The sequence below is a fragment of the Kogia breviceps genome, chromosome 8, assembly GCF_026419965.1.
Source record: "Kogia breviceps isolate mKogBre1 chromosome 8, mKogBre1 haplotype 1, whole genome shotgun sequence".
NCBI lineage: Eukaryota > Metazoa > Chordata > Mammalia > Artiodactyla > Physeteridae > Kogia > Kogia breviceps.
In genome coordinates this window covers 72,079,424-72,098,275 of record NC_081317.1, presented here as the reverse complement: position 1 = coordinate 72,098,275, position 18,852 = coordinate 72,079,424, and the positions used below count along the sequence as shown (strand labels likewise).

The 18,852-nt window shown below is 40.2% G+C and overlaps 1 protein-coding gene across 1 annotated transcript in view; it reads right to left on the bottom strand.

Moving 5' to 3' along the window:
• Positions 1-18,852, bottom strand: part of PGM5 (phosphoglucomutase 5) — a 187,696-nt gene that overhangs the window by 55,771 nt on the left and 113,073 nt on the right. Inside the window, exon 7 of the mRNA XM_059072728.2 lies at positions 16,322-16,437. Coding sequence (XP_058928711.1) covers positions 16,322-16,437 — 116 coding nt within the window. The remainder of the gene's footprint in view (positions 1-16,321; positions 16,438-18,852) is intronic.

Genomic DNA, 18,852 nt, shown 5'->3' with positions numbered 1-18,852 from the left:
AAGATAGCTCTTTATTCATCAAGTTTGAATTCAAGTAGGCGGGGAGGCAACAGAAAAGTAGATGAAAGAACAACATGTGTCAAATAAGGACAAGAGCTATGAAAAAAATTAAACTGGGTGATAATGTCACAGAGTATGATATCAGCAAAGACTTCTTTACTAGAGCAGCACAGCTTACCTAGAGTGGGGTTGAATGGTACTCCCCAACCCCACTCCACCCGCCGAAGATATGGCCACCCAGAACCTGTAAGTGTGACCTTATCTGGGGAAACAGTCCTGAAGATATAATTAAGTTAAGGATGTTGGGGTGAAATCAGTCTGGATTATCCAGGTGGGCCCAAAATCCAATGACAAGTATTCGGAGAAGAGAAGACACAGAGAGGAGAAATCCAAAGGAGCAGGTTATGTGAAGACAGAAGTGGAGATCAGAATTATGCTGCCACAAGCCAAGGAAGGCAGAGAGATGCCAGAAATTGAAAGAGACAAGGAAGGATTCTCCCCTAAAGACTTCAGAGGAAACAGGGCTCTGCCAACACCTTCAGTTTAAACTTCTGGCCTCCACAACTAGAAGAAAGTTAATTTCTGTTGTTTTAAGCCACCCAGTTCTTGGTAATCTGTTATAGCAGCATTAGGAAACGAATACAGGTAGTCAGGGTCAGCCCCACTGAAGTGATGATATGTGAGCGGATACCTGAGAAGAAGGAGTCAGCCATGCAGAGATCTGGGGACAAAGCACAAAGTCCCTGAGGCAGGAAGGAACTGGGAAGCTTATTCCTCTAGCTATTTACATAGAAAGAGAGGCAGCTCATATTGTGGCATTTACACGATAAAGTGTGCAGGCTAAACAGGTAGCTTCCTGTGCAAAAAGAACCCAGAGGAATATGTTGGAGGCTCATTTAAGCATCTGTCTATTGGCCAACTGTAAGCTCTGTCCTGAATACAAAGGAATGTGTTGTAGTGTAAGAAAGGTGATATAATGGAAGAAGCATGGGGAAGGCTTTGGAATTAGGGTTTAAAACTAAACTCTTCTACTTCCCTGGAATGTGAGAAGTTATCGCAAAGTTGTTAACCTTTCTGAGTCTCAGCTTCGCATCTGTATAATGGGGACACCATCACCCATCTTGTTGGGCTGACATATGAATTTAATCACACTCAGTGGATAGGCTCTGGAGTCAGATTGTTCACATTCAAATTCTGGCTCAGCCACTGACCTTTGCGTGACTTGTTGTCCTCATCTGTAACATAGGGAAATAATAGCCCCTACCTCATGGGTTACTATCATGATGAAGTAACTAAATATGCCCAGGTATTTAGATCAATGACTGGGATATCACAAGTGGTTGTCTTGTTGTTGATCTTATTGGTAATTCACATAAAGTACCAACCTGGTGCTGATTCCTCAGTACGTACTTTGAGGCAAACTGTTCTCAGTCATTCATTTAATTTTATCCTCTGACTCTAGCTACGGCAATGTCTTAAGACCAGGAGACTGGGACCAGGGGTTGGATCATTTCTTCTTGCAATAGAGCAATAAGAATGGACAACAGTACTTGGGTTTCAGGGCTATGAAACATAGAAACTCAGAAAGGAAGACCCAATGACACAGAGCTGTTTAAACTTTGAAAATGGACTGAAACAATACCTTAGTTAAGTTAGGCAACTTTGAGAACTTCTCACCAAAGCTATGGACCATTTATACTTCTTGGTACATTTGCAGTGTTAAAATGTTAAATGTTTTTCCTCAAAAAGGAAAACATACAACCTTGAGAGGACAGTGAAGATACTTAAAAGGAGAAATGATAAAGTCTGGCTCCTCCATACACTGGTCAATGGTCTGCTGATGACACTTTTAGATGTCTGGTTGTGGCTGTCTCTAGCCTGAGAAGACCCTGGGCTTTTAATCATCACAGCATGGAGTGACTCTAGTCCCATCCAAGGAACTCTGCACACTGCTACAAAAATGGAAGAAATTTGCAAGATGCTGGGTTGGCTCCATGGCCTAGTGCAAAAAAACAAGTCTAGGAAGCCCTGCCCAGTGGGATAATTTCAAAATCCTTTGTCCTTTTACAGCTGAAAAAAATCACTTTTATTTATTGGCTGGAGAGAAATACCTTTTTGTTTTAAAACATAGGCTTTGCATACCTTGAATCTCCAGCTGGATTACATTACCTAGAGATAGACCCATTAGATGATAAGTCTGACATCTGATAAGATGTCATAATTTAGGGGAGAGAGACATAAAGTTATTTTAGCAGAATCAAAAAAAAAAAAAAAAAAACCCACACGAACCCACCTCAATCTGTTGTCGCCAACCACATAGTAAATTGTGAACTGGCTTGGATATTCTCACCTACAAGTTAAACATTGCCCAGACTCATAAGGGGCCAATGATCAAGTAAAATTCACTGTGCTCCAACAGTGAGAGGCCGCATACTGCAAAAAAAAAAAAAAAAAAAAAAAAAAAAATTCACTGTGCTCTTTACTGCTGTTTGAGGTGGGGATAGAGACACTGATGACTTGCAATTACACACACATGATTCCACTGAATTCTCATAATGTGCTTTAGAGGGGGCTTTGGGGAAACAACTCTCCTTTTAATAACTTTAAGGCAAATGAACTATAATGCTGTATCCGTGACAGATAAATTGAACAGGAAATGCAGAAAATACAAAGGCATCAAATGGTTTCCTAAAACCCCACTATAAACAGAGTGAAAATGGATGTGAGAAATGCTGACACTATATATGACAGGACTAATAGACTTTATATTTAAGATGTTTTTATAAGTTAATCAGAAAAAGAGGAACCCCAATAGATAACTGGGTGGATAGGCACAAATGAGCAATTTTCAAGAGAAAAATATTAAGTCAAAAACATCTGAAAAAATGTTCAATCTCACCTCAGTCAAAGAAAAGTTCATAAAATGGAATCCCATTTGGGGACTTTCAAATTAGCAAGCGTTCATTAGGGGCAGGGGAACACCTAGTACTAGCAAAGTACCAGTGTAAATGTGTACAGTTTGGTGGAATAATTTGGCAACAATAATCAACAGCCTTAAAATAGCAACCAGCTTTGGACCCAGCTATTCTATTTCTTAAATTTTAGTCAAAAGGACATTCACTAAAGCAGCTTAAAGAAGAGGGAAAGTTGAAGAAATAATAAAAAGGAAAATAAATTGTTTTTAAAAGAAGAGGGAAGGTTGAAAAATGAATACTAATTGTTAAAGAATAGGAAATTGTGGAAAATACATACAAAAATTTGCGTAGATAAAATATTGAATAAGAATCTTTGGTAACACATGGAATGATGTTCATCCAATTTTAATAAATGTTAAAAAATCAGGTTACCAAAAAAGAGTATTCGGTATTTTTTTTGTAGAAAAACACATTTAGATATGTATTTATGTGTGTGCACAGGTTATCAACAGGATACACACCCAGCTGTTAACAGTGTTATCTCTGAAGCAGTAGAATTGCAGATGTTTTGCTTCTTTTTCCTTTGCAGTATTTCCACAATAAATGTATATTATTTTCATTATAAGAAAAAAATAAAAATTTTAAAGTTGTCAAAGGTGTGTACAAATTCACATTTGAAAACATGAAATCCCATCTACCAAGGGTTAGCTGGGATATTAAAGGGATCAACACTGCTGATGAACAAGTGATGAATTTTGAACCTATTGCTCATCCCATTTCTTAGATTGAGAAACAGCTATTTAGAGCATAGAGACTGAATATGACTCCCTCATGGGGCTCACAGGTTTGGGGATTAGGATCAGGATGTCCTGTAAGGCTTTAGGACTTGACAGAAAATGAGAACAGGGAAGGCAGTGCACTGCTGAGCTGTCAACATTAGCCTTGGGGGAAGCTGGGTTTAGGGGATGTGTTTTGTTCACCTCACAGGGAGACTCCACTAGCAAGGACAAAGCTTCAGATTCATCCCAATAACCCCTAGGGCATTTCTACTATTGCTGACCGGGCACGAAGAGGGGCTCACTCAGCCTGTGTTTCACCCCCTATCTTCCCAGGCAAAAATCCCTACACTCTGTGAACAGTTAAACAGTTGTTTGGGAAAAAACAAATAAAATAGCTCTTTCACTTCCTCATTTCATATATTCACAGCTGCTCCATCTTTAGAACATGAGATTCCAGAAAAAAATTCTTCGACACTAATATTTATACCTGCATACTATTGCCTGTACAATTTTTAACAGATTTTATTTTTTAGAGCAGTTTTAGCTTCATAGCAAAATTGAATGAAAAGAACAGAGAGTTCCCATAAGAGTCCCTGTCTTCACACAAATGCAATCTCCCCACCATCAATATCCTGCACCAGAGTGGGATGTTTGTTACCAATGATGAACCTACACTGACACATCATCACCCAAAGTCCATAGTTCACGTTAGGGTTCACTGACGGTGTTGTACATTCTATGGGTTTTGACAAACATATACCCACCATTACAGTATCATACAGAACAGTTTCACTGCCCTAAGGCTCCTCTGTGTTCTGACTATTCATCCTTCCCTCCCTCATAGCCCCTGGCAACCACTAATCCTTTTATTATCTTTATTGTTTTGCCTTTTCCAGATTATCATATAATTGGACTTTTTAGTTTGGCTTCTTTCACTTAGTAATATGCACTTAAGGTTCCTCCATGTCTTTTCATGTCTTAATAGCTCATTTCTCCTTAGCATTGAATAATACAGTACAATTTTTGAAGTTTGCTTCCTCTGGACTTCTGGCTAGTGGTGCAGCCAGAGCTTGCCACCTGGTTCCGAACATTACAAGAAGCTTTAACCCATGTTTCCAAAGCCTGTAAGTACCACTCAACTGTCCTTCCTCTATCCAGGCTAGCCCAGCCCAAAGCCTACTCAGACTTGTTTTGACCAGCCTGGAAAAGCAGTCATCCCCACCCAGATACCAGAAGAAAGGGGCTCAGCTCTCCCTGCCACAACTCCAGGAAAAACTGACACCAAAAACAGGTCTATTTTTTTCTTATCAGAAACATCCATACTCTTCTATTCCCCAAAACTAGACTTTGAATTTTCTCAAGCTTTAAAACCATATTACTTTGAGCTAGGCAGTACACCAGTAAGTATACTGACATAAAAGAAATGGGGAGAAAAAAGTGAGTACTCAATCTCAAAGGAATTTTCCTCAAATGGAAATGCCAGCACGGGCAAATCAACTCAATAAAACACCACACATGTTACTAAAAGATCAAGTCATCTCAGCTGAAACTCAGATCAGGAAAGTCTGAATTTGTCATTTGGGGAAATATAAGTCATTATGCACCTGTTGCCAACTCCAAGAAAGAAATAAGTTAGTGGTTCTCAACCCAGGCTGCCCATTAGAATCTCCTAAAGAACTTATTAAAAATACCAATGCTCAGGCGCACCCCCCCCGCCCCCGGACCAATAAAATCAGAGTTTTTGGCAATGGGACCCAGGCATCAGTATATACATATTTTAATTCCTTGGGTAATTTTTATGAGCAGCCAGAGTTGAGAACCACTGTTTTAAGAGAAGCCTACTCAAAACAGTCCCATATCAGGGGCAGATTACTTAGGGGTAGTGAATTAGGCCTCTTCCTCTATTTGCTCAAATTTGGCACTAAAGGAAAGTGGTCATTGGTCTCTATTTCGATGGATGCCCCTGGCCCTAGTCGGGGGGGCCCTCTCACTGGAGCCAGCTTCAATATCATGGTTTTCCCCCACCCCTTTTGTCTGGAAATCTTGCGAGGGTCTTGCCAAATTTGGGGTAACCAACTCATCCTGGTGTGCCTGGGACTTTCCCCATTTTAGCAGGAAATGAACAATATCCCAGGAAACCTCTCCATCCCATGCATACCAAGGTGGCTGGCCAGCTGATAAGGAAGGCCACTTGCTCAAAGAGGTTCCTGACAGTTTTCAGGATATGTGCATATACAGCACATACCTAAGCACACATATTTCCTAGAGCCAGAAACGACAGGAAATATATCTATATACTTGCTCTTGATGCAGAATTACACAGCAAGATAAATTCCATTTTTGGAAGAATAACAGCAAGGCACCAGGCACTTCACTCAGTACTTTATACATCTATTATCTAATTTGGACAATTTGATAGCTTCTCTTTACAGATAAGAGATTGAGGTTAGGTCATTTGTATGAAGTCACATGGCCACTAAGGGGTGAAAAGAGGATTCACACCTGGGCAGTTGACACAATAATGCAGCAGGGCTCTTGGCTAATATCCTGACCGTTGCAACACCCTGTAAACTCCACGAGGGAAGGACCTGTATCTGAAATGACTCCTCATTCTATCCTGGCCCTGGCTCATAGAAGGTGCACAGTAAACCTTCACTGAATGAGTAAATGAATGATTAGGTGAAACTCTAGTACGTAGTGTGAGTCATCAGATTCACTCCTCACTAAAAGCTAGAAGCAACCTGAAAAGATATATGGGAAAAAACTTTATAGATGATCCCACTGAACAGATTCAGCTTATAAATGAGGAAACTGAGGCCCAGAGAAGTGATCTGTGTAAGGAAGTTCAATGACAGAGAGGGAGAGTCAAGGTCTAACTGGGTCTAACTGGGACTGTCATCTCCTGGTGCTGTGCTGCTTACATGACACCATTCTCCCACGTCCCCGGCATGCATCCCATCCCCATCTAAAAGAATTAACCAGATGGGAGAAAAGGACACCTTTGGCATGTCCTTAAACAGGAGCAGCAGAGGAGGACTGGGTTTGAATCCTGGCTCTGCCATGTGAACTTGGCCAGTGGCTCGACTTTCCTCTCTAAGCCTCAATTACCTTATCTGTGGTCATTATGGTCCCTAGTTCATTTTAGAGTCAAGAAGTCTCAGTGAAATGACATATAGGAGGCCCTAAGAATGTACTTATCACTCAAGAGATGCTCAATAAATAACAAGTATTAGCACTGTTTCATTAACACAGGCCCTACAGCAGCCAGGCCATCTATCCCATCTATCCCAGAGGAGGAGAAAGCGTTAACTGCGTCAGGGCTGGCCAGCTGACGCTCGTCCCTCACAGGAGCAAGCCAAGGTACGGGACAGTGGGCCCTCCTGACTCGTATGTCCCATGCCATTTCTTTGTCTCCGGTGCTGATGGGAACAACACAACTCTCTAAGAATTGTTCCTTGCTTGGTCATAAGCTGAACCAGAAATCTCTCCAGCAGGTTTAAAGCCTGCACCACAGGGTTGAGGACCTGTCACTCTTTGGGCATTGTACTTTGTTCTCAGTGGGGCTACAGGGTACCTGGGAGAGAGCAGCAGGGGAAGCCTCAAAGCACAACTTTAGGGACTGCATCTTAAATACTAAGGGATGGGCCCCCTTGCTAAAAGTCCCCTAGTAGACACTGTGAAAGGAAAGCCTTAGTCTGTTTGGAATTCTTCAATCCGTGAAGATTGAAGAATGATTTCCCAGGATTCCCAGTCCCAGGATGCACTGGTAAGGGTGGACACAGCCTCAGAGGGAGGCCCCATTCCTTTCTTTCTGCTCCACACTTTGGTGTCACACAACACGCCCTCTTGCCACTTTTCATCATTGAAAGGGTCAGTGGAACTGGAACTGTGGCGACCCCAGGAAAAGGTTTTGTTTTGTTTTGTTTTTGATGGAGACATTCTTTCCACTCCAGGTGGGAGCTCTCTTTCCCAGCACAGGGGTTGAGAGTTTGTAGAGGGTCCAAAAGAGAGTTTCAGTTTTCAGAGTTTACAAGGAGGCTCCTGGGGAGTGTCAATCACAGCACCTCTGTGCTCTGGCCCAGCCTAGATTGAATTGCACATGTGCACACAGCCTGTTTCAACTTGCCCAGCAGAGAAATTGCTCTCCTAGTGCTGATAATGCTGTCATCACAGCCTCCTCACGTCACATCTGCTACCCAGCCAAATTTACAAAAATCAGCCAGAAATAAGAGATAGAAATGTGGTAGAACCTCAAAAATCTGAAATTCACAGATATATGGGCCTCCTTCTCTGGCCTAGAGACTGGACAGATGTGAAAACTGCCAAATGTAGAGTTAACGATTATCTAAATAGGGAATGAACTAAAGCTTTCCTTTATTGTACCTTAAAAAAATCTGGTATTAAATAAAAATAACTGTATAAATAAGAGACAGTTAAACCTATTCAATATTCAACAGCACTCCTATGAACCTAATCTTGAGTGAGGATGTACATAGTTCATGTGTGAAATACAGATGAAGAAGCAGGTATGGAACTTTAAAGTGTTATATACTGTTTAACTGTTAGGGAAAATAAAATGTCCATTCACAAAGCAGCCAGAGAGTAAGTCAGTAATATAAACCATAAGACAATAGAGCAGAGAATGTCTCTGCTAAAGGCTGTAAGAAGATCTTTATATACAAAAGATCACTAAAGCTGTAACCTACCCGCTATTGAACACGGCTATTTACAGGTAATTGTCAGCAGCCTCCACTCCCCCCCAGGAAATAAATATGTTAATAAAATGAATTATAAATATTTAACAGGATTTAAATTTTTTAATCTGTTCATTAACACAGGTCTTGGGAATGAATTTTCCTAGAAGCACTTTGTTAGCTATTAATTTGTGCTAATAATGATGTGATGATTGAAAGTACCAAAAGTTTATTTCAAAATTTCATATAATTCCAATTTTAATATCATTCATAAAATCCTTCCTCACCACCTTCCAACTGGTCTATATTTATGTGGTTTTGTTTTTATGAATTCTTCCAAATCTTGGGATACTCTAATGCCCAGATTTCGAGAAATACAGCCACTCAAGAATGATAAAAATATAACTACTAACAATGCAAAGAAGAAATACCAAAATGGAAATTCTTTGTTTCTTCCTCCCTTCTTTCCTTCCATCCATCTACCTTCCATCCATCTTTCCAGCCTTCCTCCCTTCCTCTCTCCCTTCCTCCCTCCTCCCTTCCTTCCTTCCTTCCTTCCTTCTATCTTTCCATCCAACCCACAATCACTCAAAGCCTATCATATATATAAGAAATAGAGCTGAGCAAGAGAGACATGGCCCCTGTCCTCAGGGCATTTACAGTTGCATGGCAAGCAAAGGGATACAGAAAAATCTCAAAAGACTGGAAAGATACTTGAGACTTCCTGTGAATGAAACACATACATACTCTGGGCCTCTTCCTTTTGTGCTAGAGACTGGAGAGATATAAAAATAGCCAATGTCAAGAGCACCAGACTGTACTCCAGAGTTCACAGTGAAAAAATTTGGTGTGACAATGAGGGACAAGCCATGTTGGTGCCAGGACACCTGGATTCAATTCCAAATTTGCAGAAAGAGACGGATGTATACAAAAGGCTTAGCAATGCCCCCAGCACATACTAAGTGCTCATTTAAAAAGATAATTGTTATTATTGTGAAGAACTCAACAGAGAGCACTGTCTTGGAAAGAGAAAACATTGTTGTATTGCCTGATTTTATTTGGCAAATTTGTAGGGCTATTGACATTAACCTTTTAAAAATACATAACAAAAGTAATAGTAATACTCAAGATGGTGGTCAGCTTGGAGGTCTTCCAGGCATTCACAAACAGAGCAATTCTTTATGTTACCTGTAAAGGGACAAGCTTTGGTGTGATAATTCATACATTCCCCAGATGGTATGACTTTTTACAAAACTGATGACAATGATGGCAACCAATAGAGCATCATCAACAAATTGCCCCCAAACCTCAAAGTTTTTGGTTTTTTAGCTCTTAGTTTTAGTATTTTAGTAATCCCCTTTTATGTATGGGAACAAGTCCAGATTCCTTCCAATTTGAAACTTGAGAAAATTAGCCAGAATGCCATTTAGATGAATAGTTTTCTTCTGTTGAAGGATTTGTAAAATGTTCTCCTTTCTTTCGGAAAAGAGTTTTTCAAAGTCCTTCCCAGGAAGTGGATGAATATCTGGTTCTAGCACAAAAGATGATTTGGCTTCTGAAATGACCTTGGTTCTTTGACAGAGCAATAAATATAGGCTTCCTATTGTCCAGGACATGCACCTTTCCACAGGAGAGAAGCCTGAACTCTGATCCTATCACCAGCTTGTTACCTTGAAAAGTTCTCGGAGCTCAAGATGCAGGCAAGGGAAATTTCCACTCAGGGTATATCCTTCTCTTGGGCAAAAAGCTTGGCATTCCTGAGCCTGAGGCAGATCCATATTTTCAAGGTTTCTTGGCACTAAAGTATGCTCTCCTAGTTGGTAAACAGCTCCATGCCCCAGGGGCACTGAAAAAGGCCTCCACTAGAGAAAGCTTTGATAAGTTTTAGAAGTGTCTCCCTAGTCTCAGGTCTAAACTCTTTCCATCTCTCTGCTTTCTCCTTCCTTAATTAGCTCACTTGATTTTGAGAACTATATCCCGAGGTAGATGGGGAGCTCCTGTGATCAGCTGACTTTTACAGGCTGGAATTGTAAGGGGTCAGAGAGACCATGTGGCTTGTCTGTAGGTGTCAGGTGAGGGTCTTGAACGTAATCATCAGCCTCACATACCAGGCCTCTAGACTTCCTGAACCGAACTTGGTGTGGCATCTCAGACACACTCTTTCTACCATTCCTGATGAAAAACAAATACTGGTTTTCACTAGAGCAATGTTTCCTACTCCTGACTGCACATCAGAATTACATGAGGATATTTATTTAAAATGCAGACTCTCAGGCTCCACCTTGCCAGGGACTCCAAGCAAGGGTAGGATAGAAAATCTATATTTTTAGCAAGCTTCCCAGGTGATTCTTACATATTCAGCTCAGTGCCTCTCCAAGAACTGGCATTAATAAGGAACAGCACAAGGGCTTCCCTGGTGGCGCAGTGGTTGAGAATCCGCCTGCCGATGCAGGGGACACGGGTTCGTGCCCCGGTCTGGGAAGATCCCACATGCCGCGGAGCGGCTGGGCCCGTGAGCCATGGCCGCTGAGCCTGCGCGTCCGGAGCCTGTGCTCCGCAATGGGAGAGGCCACAACAGTGAGAGGCCCGCGTATCACCAAAAAAAAAAAAAAAAAAAAAAAAAAAAAAAAAAGGAACAGCATGAATCCACTTTTTCCTTCCAAGACTGAGTGGTCCAGTTCCTCAGGCCTTCTAACAGTCATTCACTGTCGGGTGCTGGAGAGATGGAATTAGCCATTGCTTTCATCGGAAAGACTGATCAGCACAGTGGAAAGCAGCATACACCGCAGGGCAGGAGACCTGTCTTTTAGTTCAACTGTAATTTAATTCAAGTGGAGGCCTTTTCCAGGCTCTAGGGCCCTGGGTGAGTCACTTAACTACTTCTTGGGTTCAAGAGCTTCATCTGGCAAATCAAGCCAATGTCACCAGAACCTGAAGAATAGCGGGGGTGGGCAATACCTTTAGAGCTCTACACATTGAAAAATCTCTTGTGCTCCTTGAAAGGAAAATGGCAAGCAAATATAACAGTGACAGGCTTTTAAAAGTCCCTTCTAGGGCTTCCCTAGTGGCGCAGTGGTTGAGAGTCTGCCTGCCGATGCAGGAGACATGGGTTCGTGCCCCGGTCCGGGAGGATCCCACATGCTGCGGAACGGCTGGGCCCGTGAGCCATGGCCGCTGAGCCTGCGCGTCCGGAGCCTGTGCTCCGCAACGGGAGAGGCCACAGCAGTGAGAGGCCCGCGTACCACAAAAAAAAAAAAAAAAAAAAAAAAAAAAGTCCCTTCTAGTCCAGCCTACATGTTGCAATCAGCATAACAGTCTGAAAGCAAAGCTTGCTGTAAAGTAGCTGCAAGCAGACCTCCCCACTGTGAAGACCATGGTTTCCTACTTCCAGTTGAGTCAAGTCTCAATGTCTAAGCTAGGCAGGCAAAGGGCTTCAGAAATGAGCCCCTCCCCACTGGTATTTCCAAGACTGTTTCTTGATACTCCCTTCTCTACCCTACGCTATATGTCAGAGGTTAGTGAACTACAGGCCATGGGCCAAATTTGGACTTAGGCCTATTTTTGTAAGTAAACTTTTATTGGCACACAGCCATACTCATTTATGCACTGTCTATGGCTGCTTTTGTGTTACAATTACTGAGCTGAGTAATTGTGGAAGAGGCTGTAATAGCCTCTCAGTTCACAAAGCCTAAAATATTCACTACCTGGCCCTTTACAGAAAAAGTTTGCCAACCCCGGATATAGACCAGTCTTTTTCAGACTTTTGGCCATGACCCACAATAAATACATTTTACTGTGAGATCTAGCAAACACATAGATACCTGTGCACATATTTACATATAAATATTTCTCAAAATAACATTTACCTTTCCTAAATACAATGCATCCTGATAGTTTCTAGCCTATTATATTTTCTTTAAAAGCTGTTCATGACTATACCAACCTAATGACCCCAAATTAGTCTTGATTCATATTTGGAAAATACTTCTCTAGACAAACTGAGCAGCTGGCTACTTACAACACATGGCCCCTACTCTCCCACTTCTATCCCTTTCTTGACATTGCTGCCCCCATCTGACAAGGCTCTGTCCTTTCATCTTTATGTGTGCAAATCCTTACCATTCTTTAAGAACTACCCCAATTCCACCTCTTCCAGGAAGTCTGCTTTGAGCCTCGAGTTCCAAACCACTTTCTCCTTTTCTCATCTCCCACAGCACTTTTTCTATTCCTCTATTGTGGAACTTTAAAGTTTCTGCTTTGTAGAAAACTCACCTGTGCATCTTTCTAACTATGTACCCTAAAGATCTTGAATTTCTTAAGGGTATGGTCTTTTTTGTATTCTGCGTACCATCCAATACAGTGCCTTGTACTCTGTAAGTACTGAATAAATGTTTATTAAATTGAAGTCAGCAAACATTTGTTATTAATGGTATAATATGGTTTATACATATAATATTTTATCCTTTAATTTTAAAGACTATAAATTTATGGTCTATTGTAAGCACTATTATTATATGCAATATACAATCCCTGATTTTTTGAGTCACAGTCACTGGTTTAGACACACAGAACACCAAAAAGGATACACAGAACACCTATTTTTAGGGCCTCAGGAGGGAAAAAGTATAACGGTTTCAACTATCCCAAGCAGACCTGCCATCCATAAGTTCTGAGATCAAACAGTAGTAATTGAGAGAGCTTGATATGATCTCTCTTTTTCCAAGGAGAAACAGGTGCCTGCCAACCCTTCTGCACCATTAATGCTATTAGAATCTAGCTGATCTCGGTAAAAGGAGAAAATTTCCCAGGAGAAAATTCCTTCAGGAACCCTGACATAGCCTGAAAAACTGTCATTATGACTAGTTAGAGTGGTTTTACTGCAATCTGTTTAAGCATGACCAAATAAGACTTATTCATAGGAATTCAAGGATGGTTTGGTATCAGCAAATCAATCATATTTCATTACATTAACATAATAAAGGAGAAGAAACATTAATATATCACTTGATTCTGAAAGGGCACCTTCCATCAGCCATTTATAATATGATTCTAAGAAATATTAGAATAGGAAAAAAAACTACATAAGCATGATAGGGATTTTACCAATATTAAAAAGCAATCATCAAAATAGATGGCAAAATAATGACTTGATTTCCATTAAAATCATGAACTATCACAATTGTTATTTAATATTATTTTGAAGATTGCAGCCACTGCCATAAGAATATGAAATAAAAGATCTAAATATTAGAAAACACAAAAAATCTTTAGTCATAAATTATATGACTGTATACCTAAAAATATAGACTTTTTTTTTTTAATGTAGACTTTTTAGAAAAGAAAATGTCATAATTAATGATAGAATCTGTTAAGGTGGTTGTGAACCAGAGAAAAGGCATATTAATCAAGAGCTTTTCTTTATCTGTTATATGTTATGTAAACAAATTAGAAAGGAAAATGAAGATATTAAAATCAAATCTGTTAAAAGCTCTATAGGACATATGACACAGTTTCTTCAATGAATAAATTAGAAAGAGAAAATGTAGAGGGGAGAAATGCAGATTAAAAGAGACTTAAGAGATATCAACGAGTTATGATGTAAGATCTTTTGGATCCTAACTGTAAAAATTTATCAAGGAGAGGAATGTTGAGAATAGGAGAAATTATTAAGAAATTACTTTTGGAGTTTCACTTCTGCACTTCTGTTTAGGATGTGGAAATCTATAAGAGAATGTCACTCCCATCCCAGTAATAAGAAAAGGCCAGGAAACTACAACATAACTTAAAAAAAAAAAAAAAGATCTAAGGTCACAGGAAATAAAGTGAATTCCAAAGAGTCTCAAGGCAAGACAGGACACAAACCATCTCACCTTCAGCAGAGCACAGGAGAAAGAGGATGCTTCCATACAAGTGAATAATAAGAAGTCACATAAGAGTTTTAAACATTCTTAAAGGCCAACTATAGCCTATTATGACAGTTTTAAATTGCCTGGAGTCCCAGATATGAAGGGCACATTCCAAGTTATCTCCCATAGGCTCCACTGGGTACTCACAAGAAAGACTGGAAAAAGAGAGAGAGAGACTTGGTGGTGCTGACATGCAGGAAATGATCAACTCCTGCCAAGAGATAAGCCTGAAAACCTTCTAGCTCCCCAAAAATTTCTTTCATAGGAAACAAAAGCCTTAAGCTCCTGGATGAATGAACTTCAAACCTTCTCATCCCTAGGATCCAGGCAGAGGTCCACTGCTTCTGAAATAGGGGTTGAAGTAAAAACTCTCTGTCCCTGGACAAAGAGTAGGAAACCTTGGGCCCAGAATCCTACACCAATACTAAACAGACAACTGCTGCCACTAGAAAAGGGTCAAGTACCTAATAATAGAGGTCTATTTTGTCTCACAGACATGTAGTAACTGCTGAAACCTGTGAATGCAACAGAAACACTGAAAAATCTCCTCCATCTCCCCATCATCACTTTCAGTACATAGTAAAAATATACCACTACCGGAAGAATTTGAAGCCTGTGATACATTGATATACTAAAGATTATAACAGAAACAATAAAATACAAACCCAGCTCAACTCCTGACTATATCTAATGTAACCTTGCACACTAATGCCCTGAGAGAAGAACAGGTATGCCCATTTCTGTGTATTTTACCTGAGTCTCTACTGTTCTTATATACATACAGTCGAGCATTCAATGAAAAATTATGACATGCAAAATCAAGAAAGAATAAACCATTGCTTTATCAAGAGACAAAGCAATCAACAGAACTAGAGTTAGAAAATAACCAGTTATTGGAACTATCAGACAGAAAGTTTATAATAACTATGTTTAATATGTTAAATGATCTAATGGAAAAGATAAACAACAGACATAAACAGATCAGGAATTTCATCAAAGAGATGAAAATTATTTAAAAAGAGTCAAAGAGAAACACTAGAAATAAAAACTACAATATCAGAGATGAAGAAATCCTTCACCAGGCTCAGTAAAAGACTGGACACAGCTCAGGAAAGAATTCATGATATGCCAATAGAGATTATCTTGACTGAAACACAAAAAGAATAAAGAGTAAACAAAACCTAATAGTGCATGTAAGAGCTCTGAGACAACATATGGTAACAAATTATCTAACATTATGTAATTAGAGTCTCAGAGGAGAGGAGAGAATAAGGAAAGAGAGATATTTGAGGAGATAATGGCAGAGAATTTTCTAAAATTAATGAAAAACAACAAACAACAGATCCAAGAATCCCAAAGAACCCTAAGCAGGGTTTAAAAAAAAATACATGTACCTATACATATTATTAAACTGTTAAAAACAAAAGATAAAAAGAAAATGTTGAAGCCAGCCAGAGGTGGGAAGTAGGCGAAATTTAAATACAGAGCAATGGTGGTAAGAATGAGCCGACTTCTTGGAAACTATGCAAGCCAGAAGACAATGGTGTGACATATTTAAAATAGTGAAAGAAGAAATTATTTTTTAACATTTTAGGTGTGATAATGGTACTATGGTTTTATATATATATATATATATATATATATATTTTTTTTTTTCCCTCAGTACCCCTTATACTTAAATATTTACACTAAGGATTGCTTCACAACAATCAGAGGGGAGGGCTCCTCTTGTGGATGAAGGTAGAGATACAGTAAGATTGACCAGGAGTTGATGATGGTTGAAACTATGTGATGAACACATGAGAATTTGATATATTTCCTCTCTCCCTCTCTAAAAAGAAGAAGAAATGGGCAGAAGACGTGAAGGTGTCATAGCACATATCCCACTAGGTTTCTCTGATTTTTTTTTTTTTTGCCTCTAACTCTTTCACCAGCCTTTGATTCACAGTGGACTCACAGGTCCCCAAACTAGGGTCACAGAGTTCTGCAGCCACCCTCTCCAGTAACACCAACCCAATAAAGCCTACCAGTGCCAAAGCTCTCTTCTCCACACAGAGAGCACCGGCCTGAGTCCATCAAATTTGAGAAGAATCTCCATCCAGCTGGGGTCTCATACACAGGGACCTTCATTGATTTGGCCACTCTGAAAAATGAAATTCGAGGCAACAGTTAATTCATAGTTCTCGTTTCCTTTCTTTTTTCTCAGCACATAAGGAAGTCTTTAACATCTGTTAGTGCCATAACTAGATTTTAGAACATCCTGAACAATGTGGACAGTTTTCAAGATGTCAAGCCGTAAGGTAGAGAATGATAAATAGCCTATTCCAATGGTACTCAATTTTGCTTGCCCCTTAATATAGAAGATGTTCAGTTAATGTATAGCATATTCTCACATTTATGTTTCACTTCTATATATATTCCTTTATCTTGGTGCTAAGATCCCAGTTGGGGAATCTCAGAATCTAAATTAAGGTGATATTTGGGTGCAAACATTTTGGAATATTGTTTGACAGTATCTACTAAAGATGAATATACACATATCCTATGACCCAGCAATTCAACTCCTAGAAATTAATACTAACAATGTAGTAGACACTGTGGTGCACTGCTCAGCTTCACCTTCAACACGCGCGCACACACACACACACACACACACACACACACACACACATTTTAGGACTTTTAGGACTGGAACACTCACTCTACCAGCTTCTAGGAATGTTGATGGCTTCTAGGAATGGTCCCTTCCTTGGGTCAATCCACAACCAATGCCTGGCAAATGAGAGATGTATTAAGGGTCTAGGCTGCTTGCCCCTATTTGGCACAACTCTGTAGGGCCATTTCAGCTCCAACTTCTCTGTCTGATCCTCCTTCCTCACTCCCCCATAGGTATTGCTCTTGAAGGAAACTTTGATCTTGATGGCAGAAAGGAATAAAGTTTCTGCAAGTGAGTCTCTCTCAGAGCTGCTTCCTGGGGAACCCAGCATGTGACATTACTCAACAGAGTATGTACACAAGATTTTTTTTAAATGATCATAGAATCACAATTGGTAATAACTGAAACAAAAGTCCATCAAAGTATAAGGGACAAATGATTTGCAATATATAATGCAATAACATCAATTTCATTGAACAAACTAGTGCTACATGCAACCACTTGAATGAATCTCACAAACATAATATCACGTGAAGGAAACCAGTATCAAAGGAATATACACTATACAGTTCCATTTAGATAGAATTTAAAAACAGCTAAAACTAAGCTCTACCGTCAAAATTCAGGCTCAGAGGACCCAGAAGGTCAAGTATTTTGTTCAAGATCTCACAGAGATAAGAGGCAAAGCTAGATTCTGGACCCAAGTCTGCTTAATTTCTGTCCATGTTCCATTTCTCTACACCATGCTGTATCCCCAAATGTTTTAGTGCTTCAAGACATATACAAACCTCAAAGTTGGCTGGGGAATGAGCTGCTGCCACAGACACTGGCCTGAAGAGTTTCATCAGCCCCACATGGAAGCAACGCAAAGAGAAAAACATCAAATGCCTGCCACCAGCAAGGTTTAGTTCTTTGATGACTGTACGTGCAGAAGGTGACTATGGAGAGGAACCAGTGAGGGTATCTCGATGAAGAAGAGGAAGAAAAATACACATAGGACAAAGGACACAATGTAATAGTGATTTCTTTAGGTTTGTTTTGTGGCCACCTAGAGGAAAAAATATCTAGAACTTTTGCCAGAGGAACATAACACTTCTCTTTCCATTGAACCCAAATGTAATTAATGTGCTCACAATCTTGATAAAACTGTGTGCCAAGTCTCTTTCAAGTTTGCTTTGAGGGACTTCCCTGGTGGTGCACCGGTTAAGAATCCACCTGCCAATGCAGGGTACACGTGTTCCATCCCTGGTCTGAGAAGATCCCACATGCCGTGGAGCAAATAAGCCCATATGCCACAACTACTGAGCCTGCACTCTAGAGCCCGCGAGCCACAACTACTGAGCCCGCGTGCTGCAGCTACTGAAGCCTGCATGCCTAGAGCCCACAGAGCCCACAAGAGAAGCCACTGCAATGAGAAGCCCGTGCACCACAACAAAGAGTAGCCCCCGCTCGCTGCAACTAGAGAAAGCCCACACGCAGCAATGAAGACCCAACGCAGTCAATAAATAAATAAATAAATAAAGGTTCAACTTTAAAAAATATATATGTCTTTAAAAAAAAGTTTGCTTTGAAAACAAGCACCTTTTGGATGCTTGGGTGTTACATCAAAGGTTCTCTTTTCCCCAGTAGTCTAAGAAAGATAAACAATCATGTTTACATCCTGGTAGGAATAATGAAATAAATCCTCTCCAAACTGGAGAGCAAAGGTAAGCTTTCACAGCCATTAATTTATGGTCAGAAGCTCAAGGAAGGAGAAATCATTCACACAGAAGCCTTCTAGGGCAGCGCATACTAAAGCAGGGGTCAAAATTAATTTAGCCAAAGTGAATGCATAAGATTATGAAATAGAATATGCAACATGGGGCAGAGGTGAGGGTAAGAGAGAGGCTAGAGCGTGTGGGC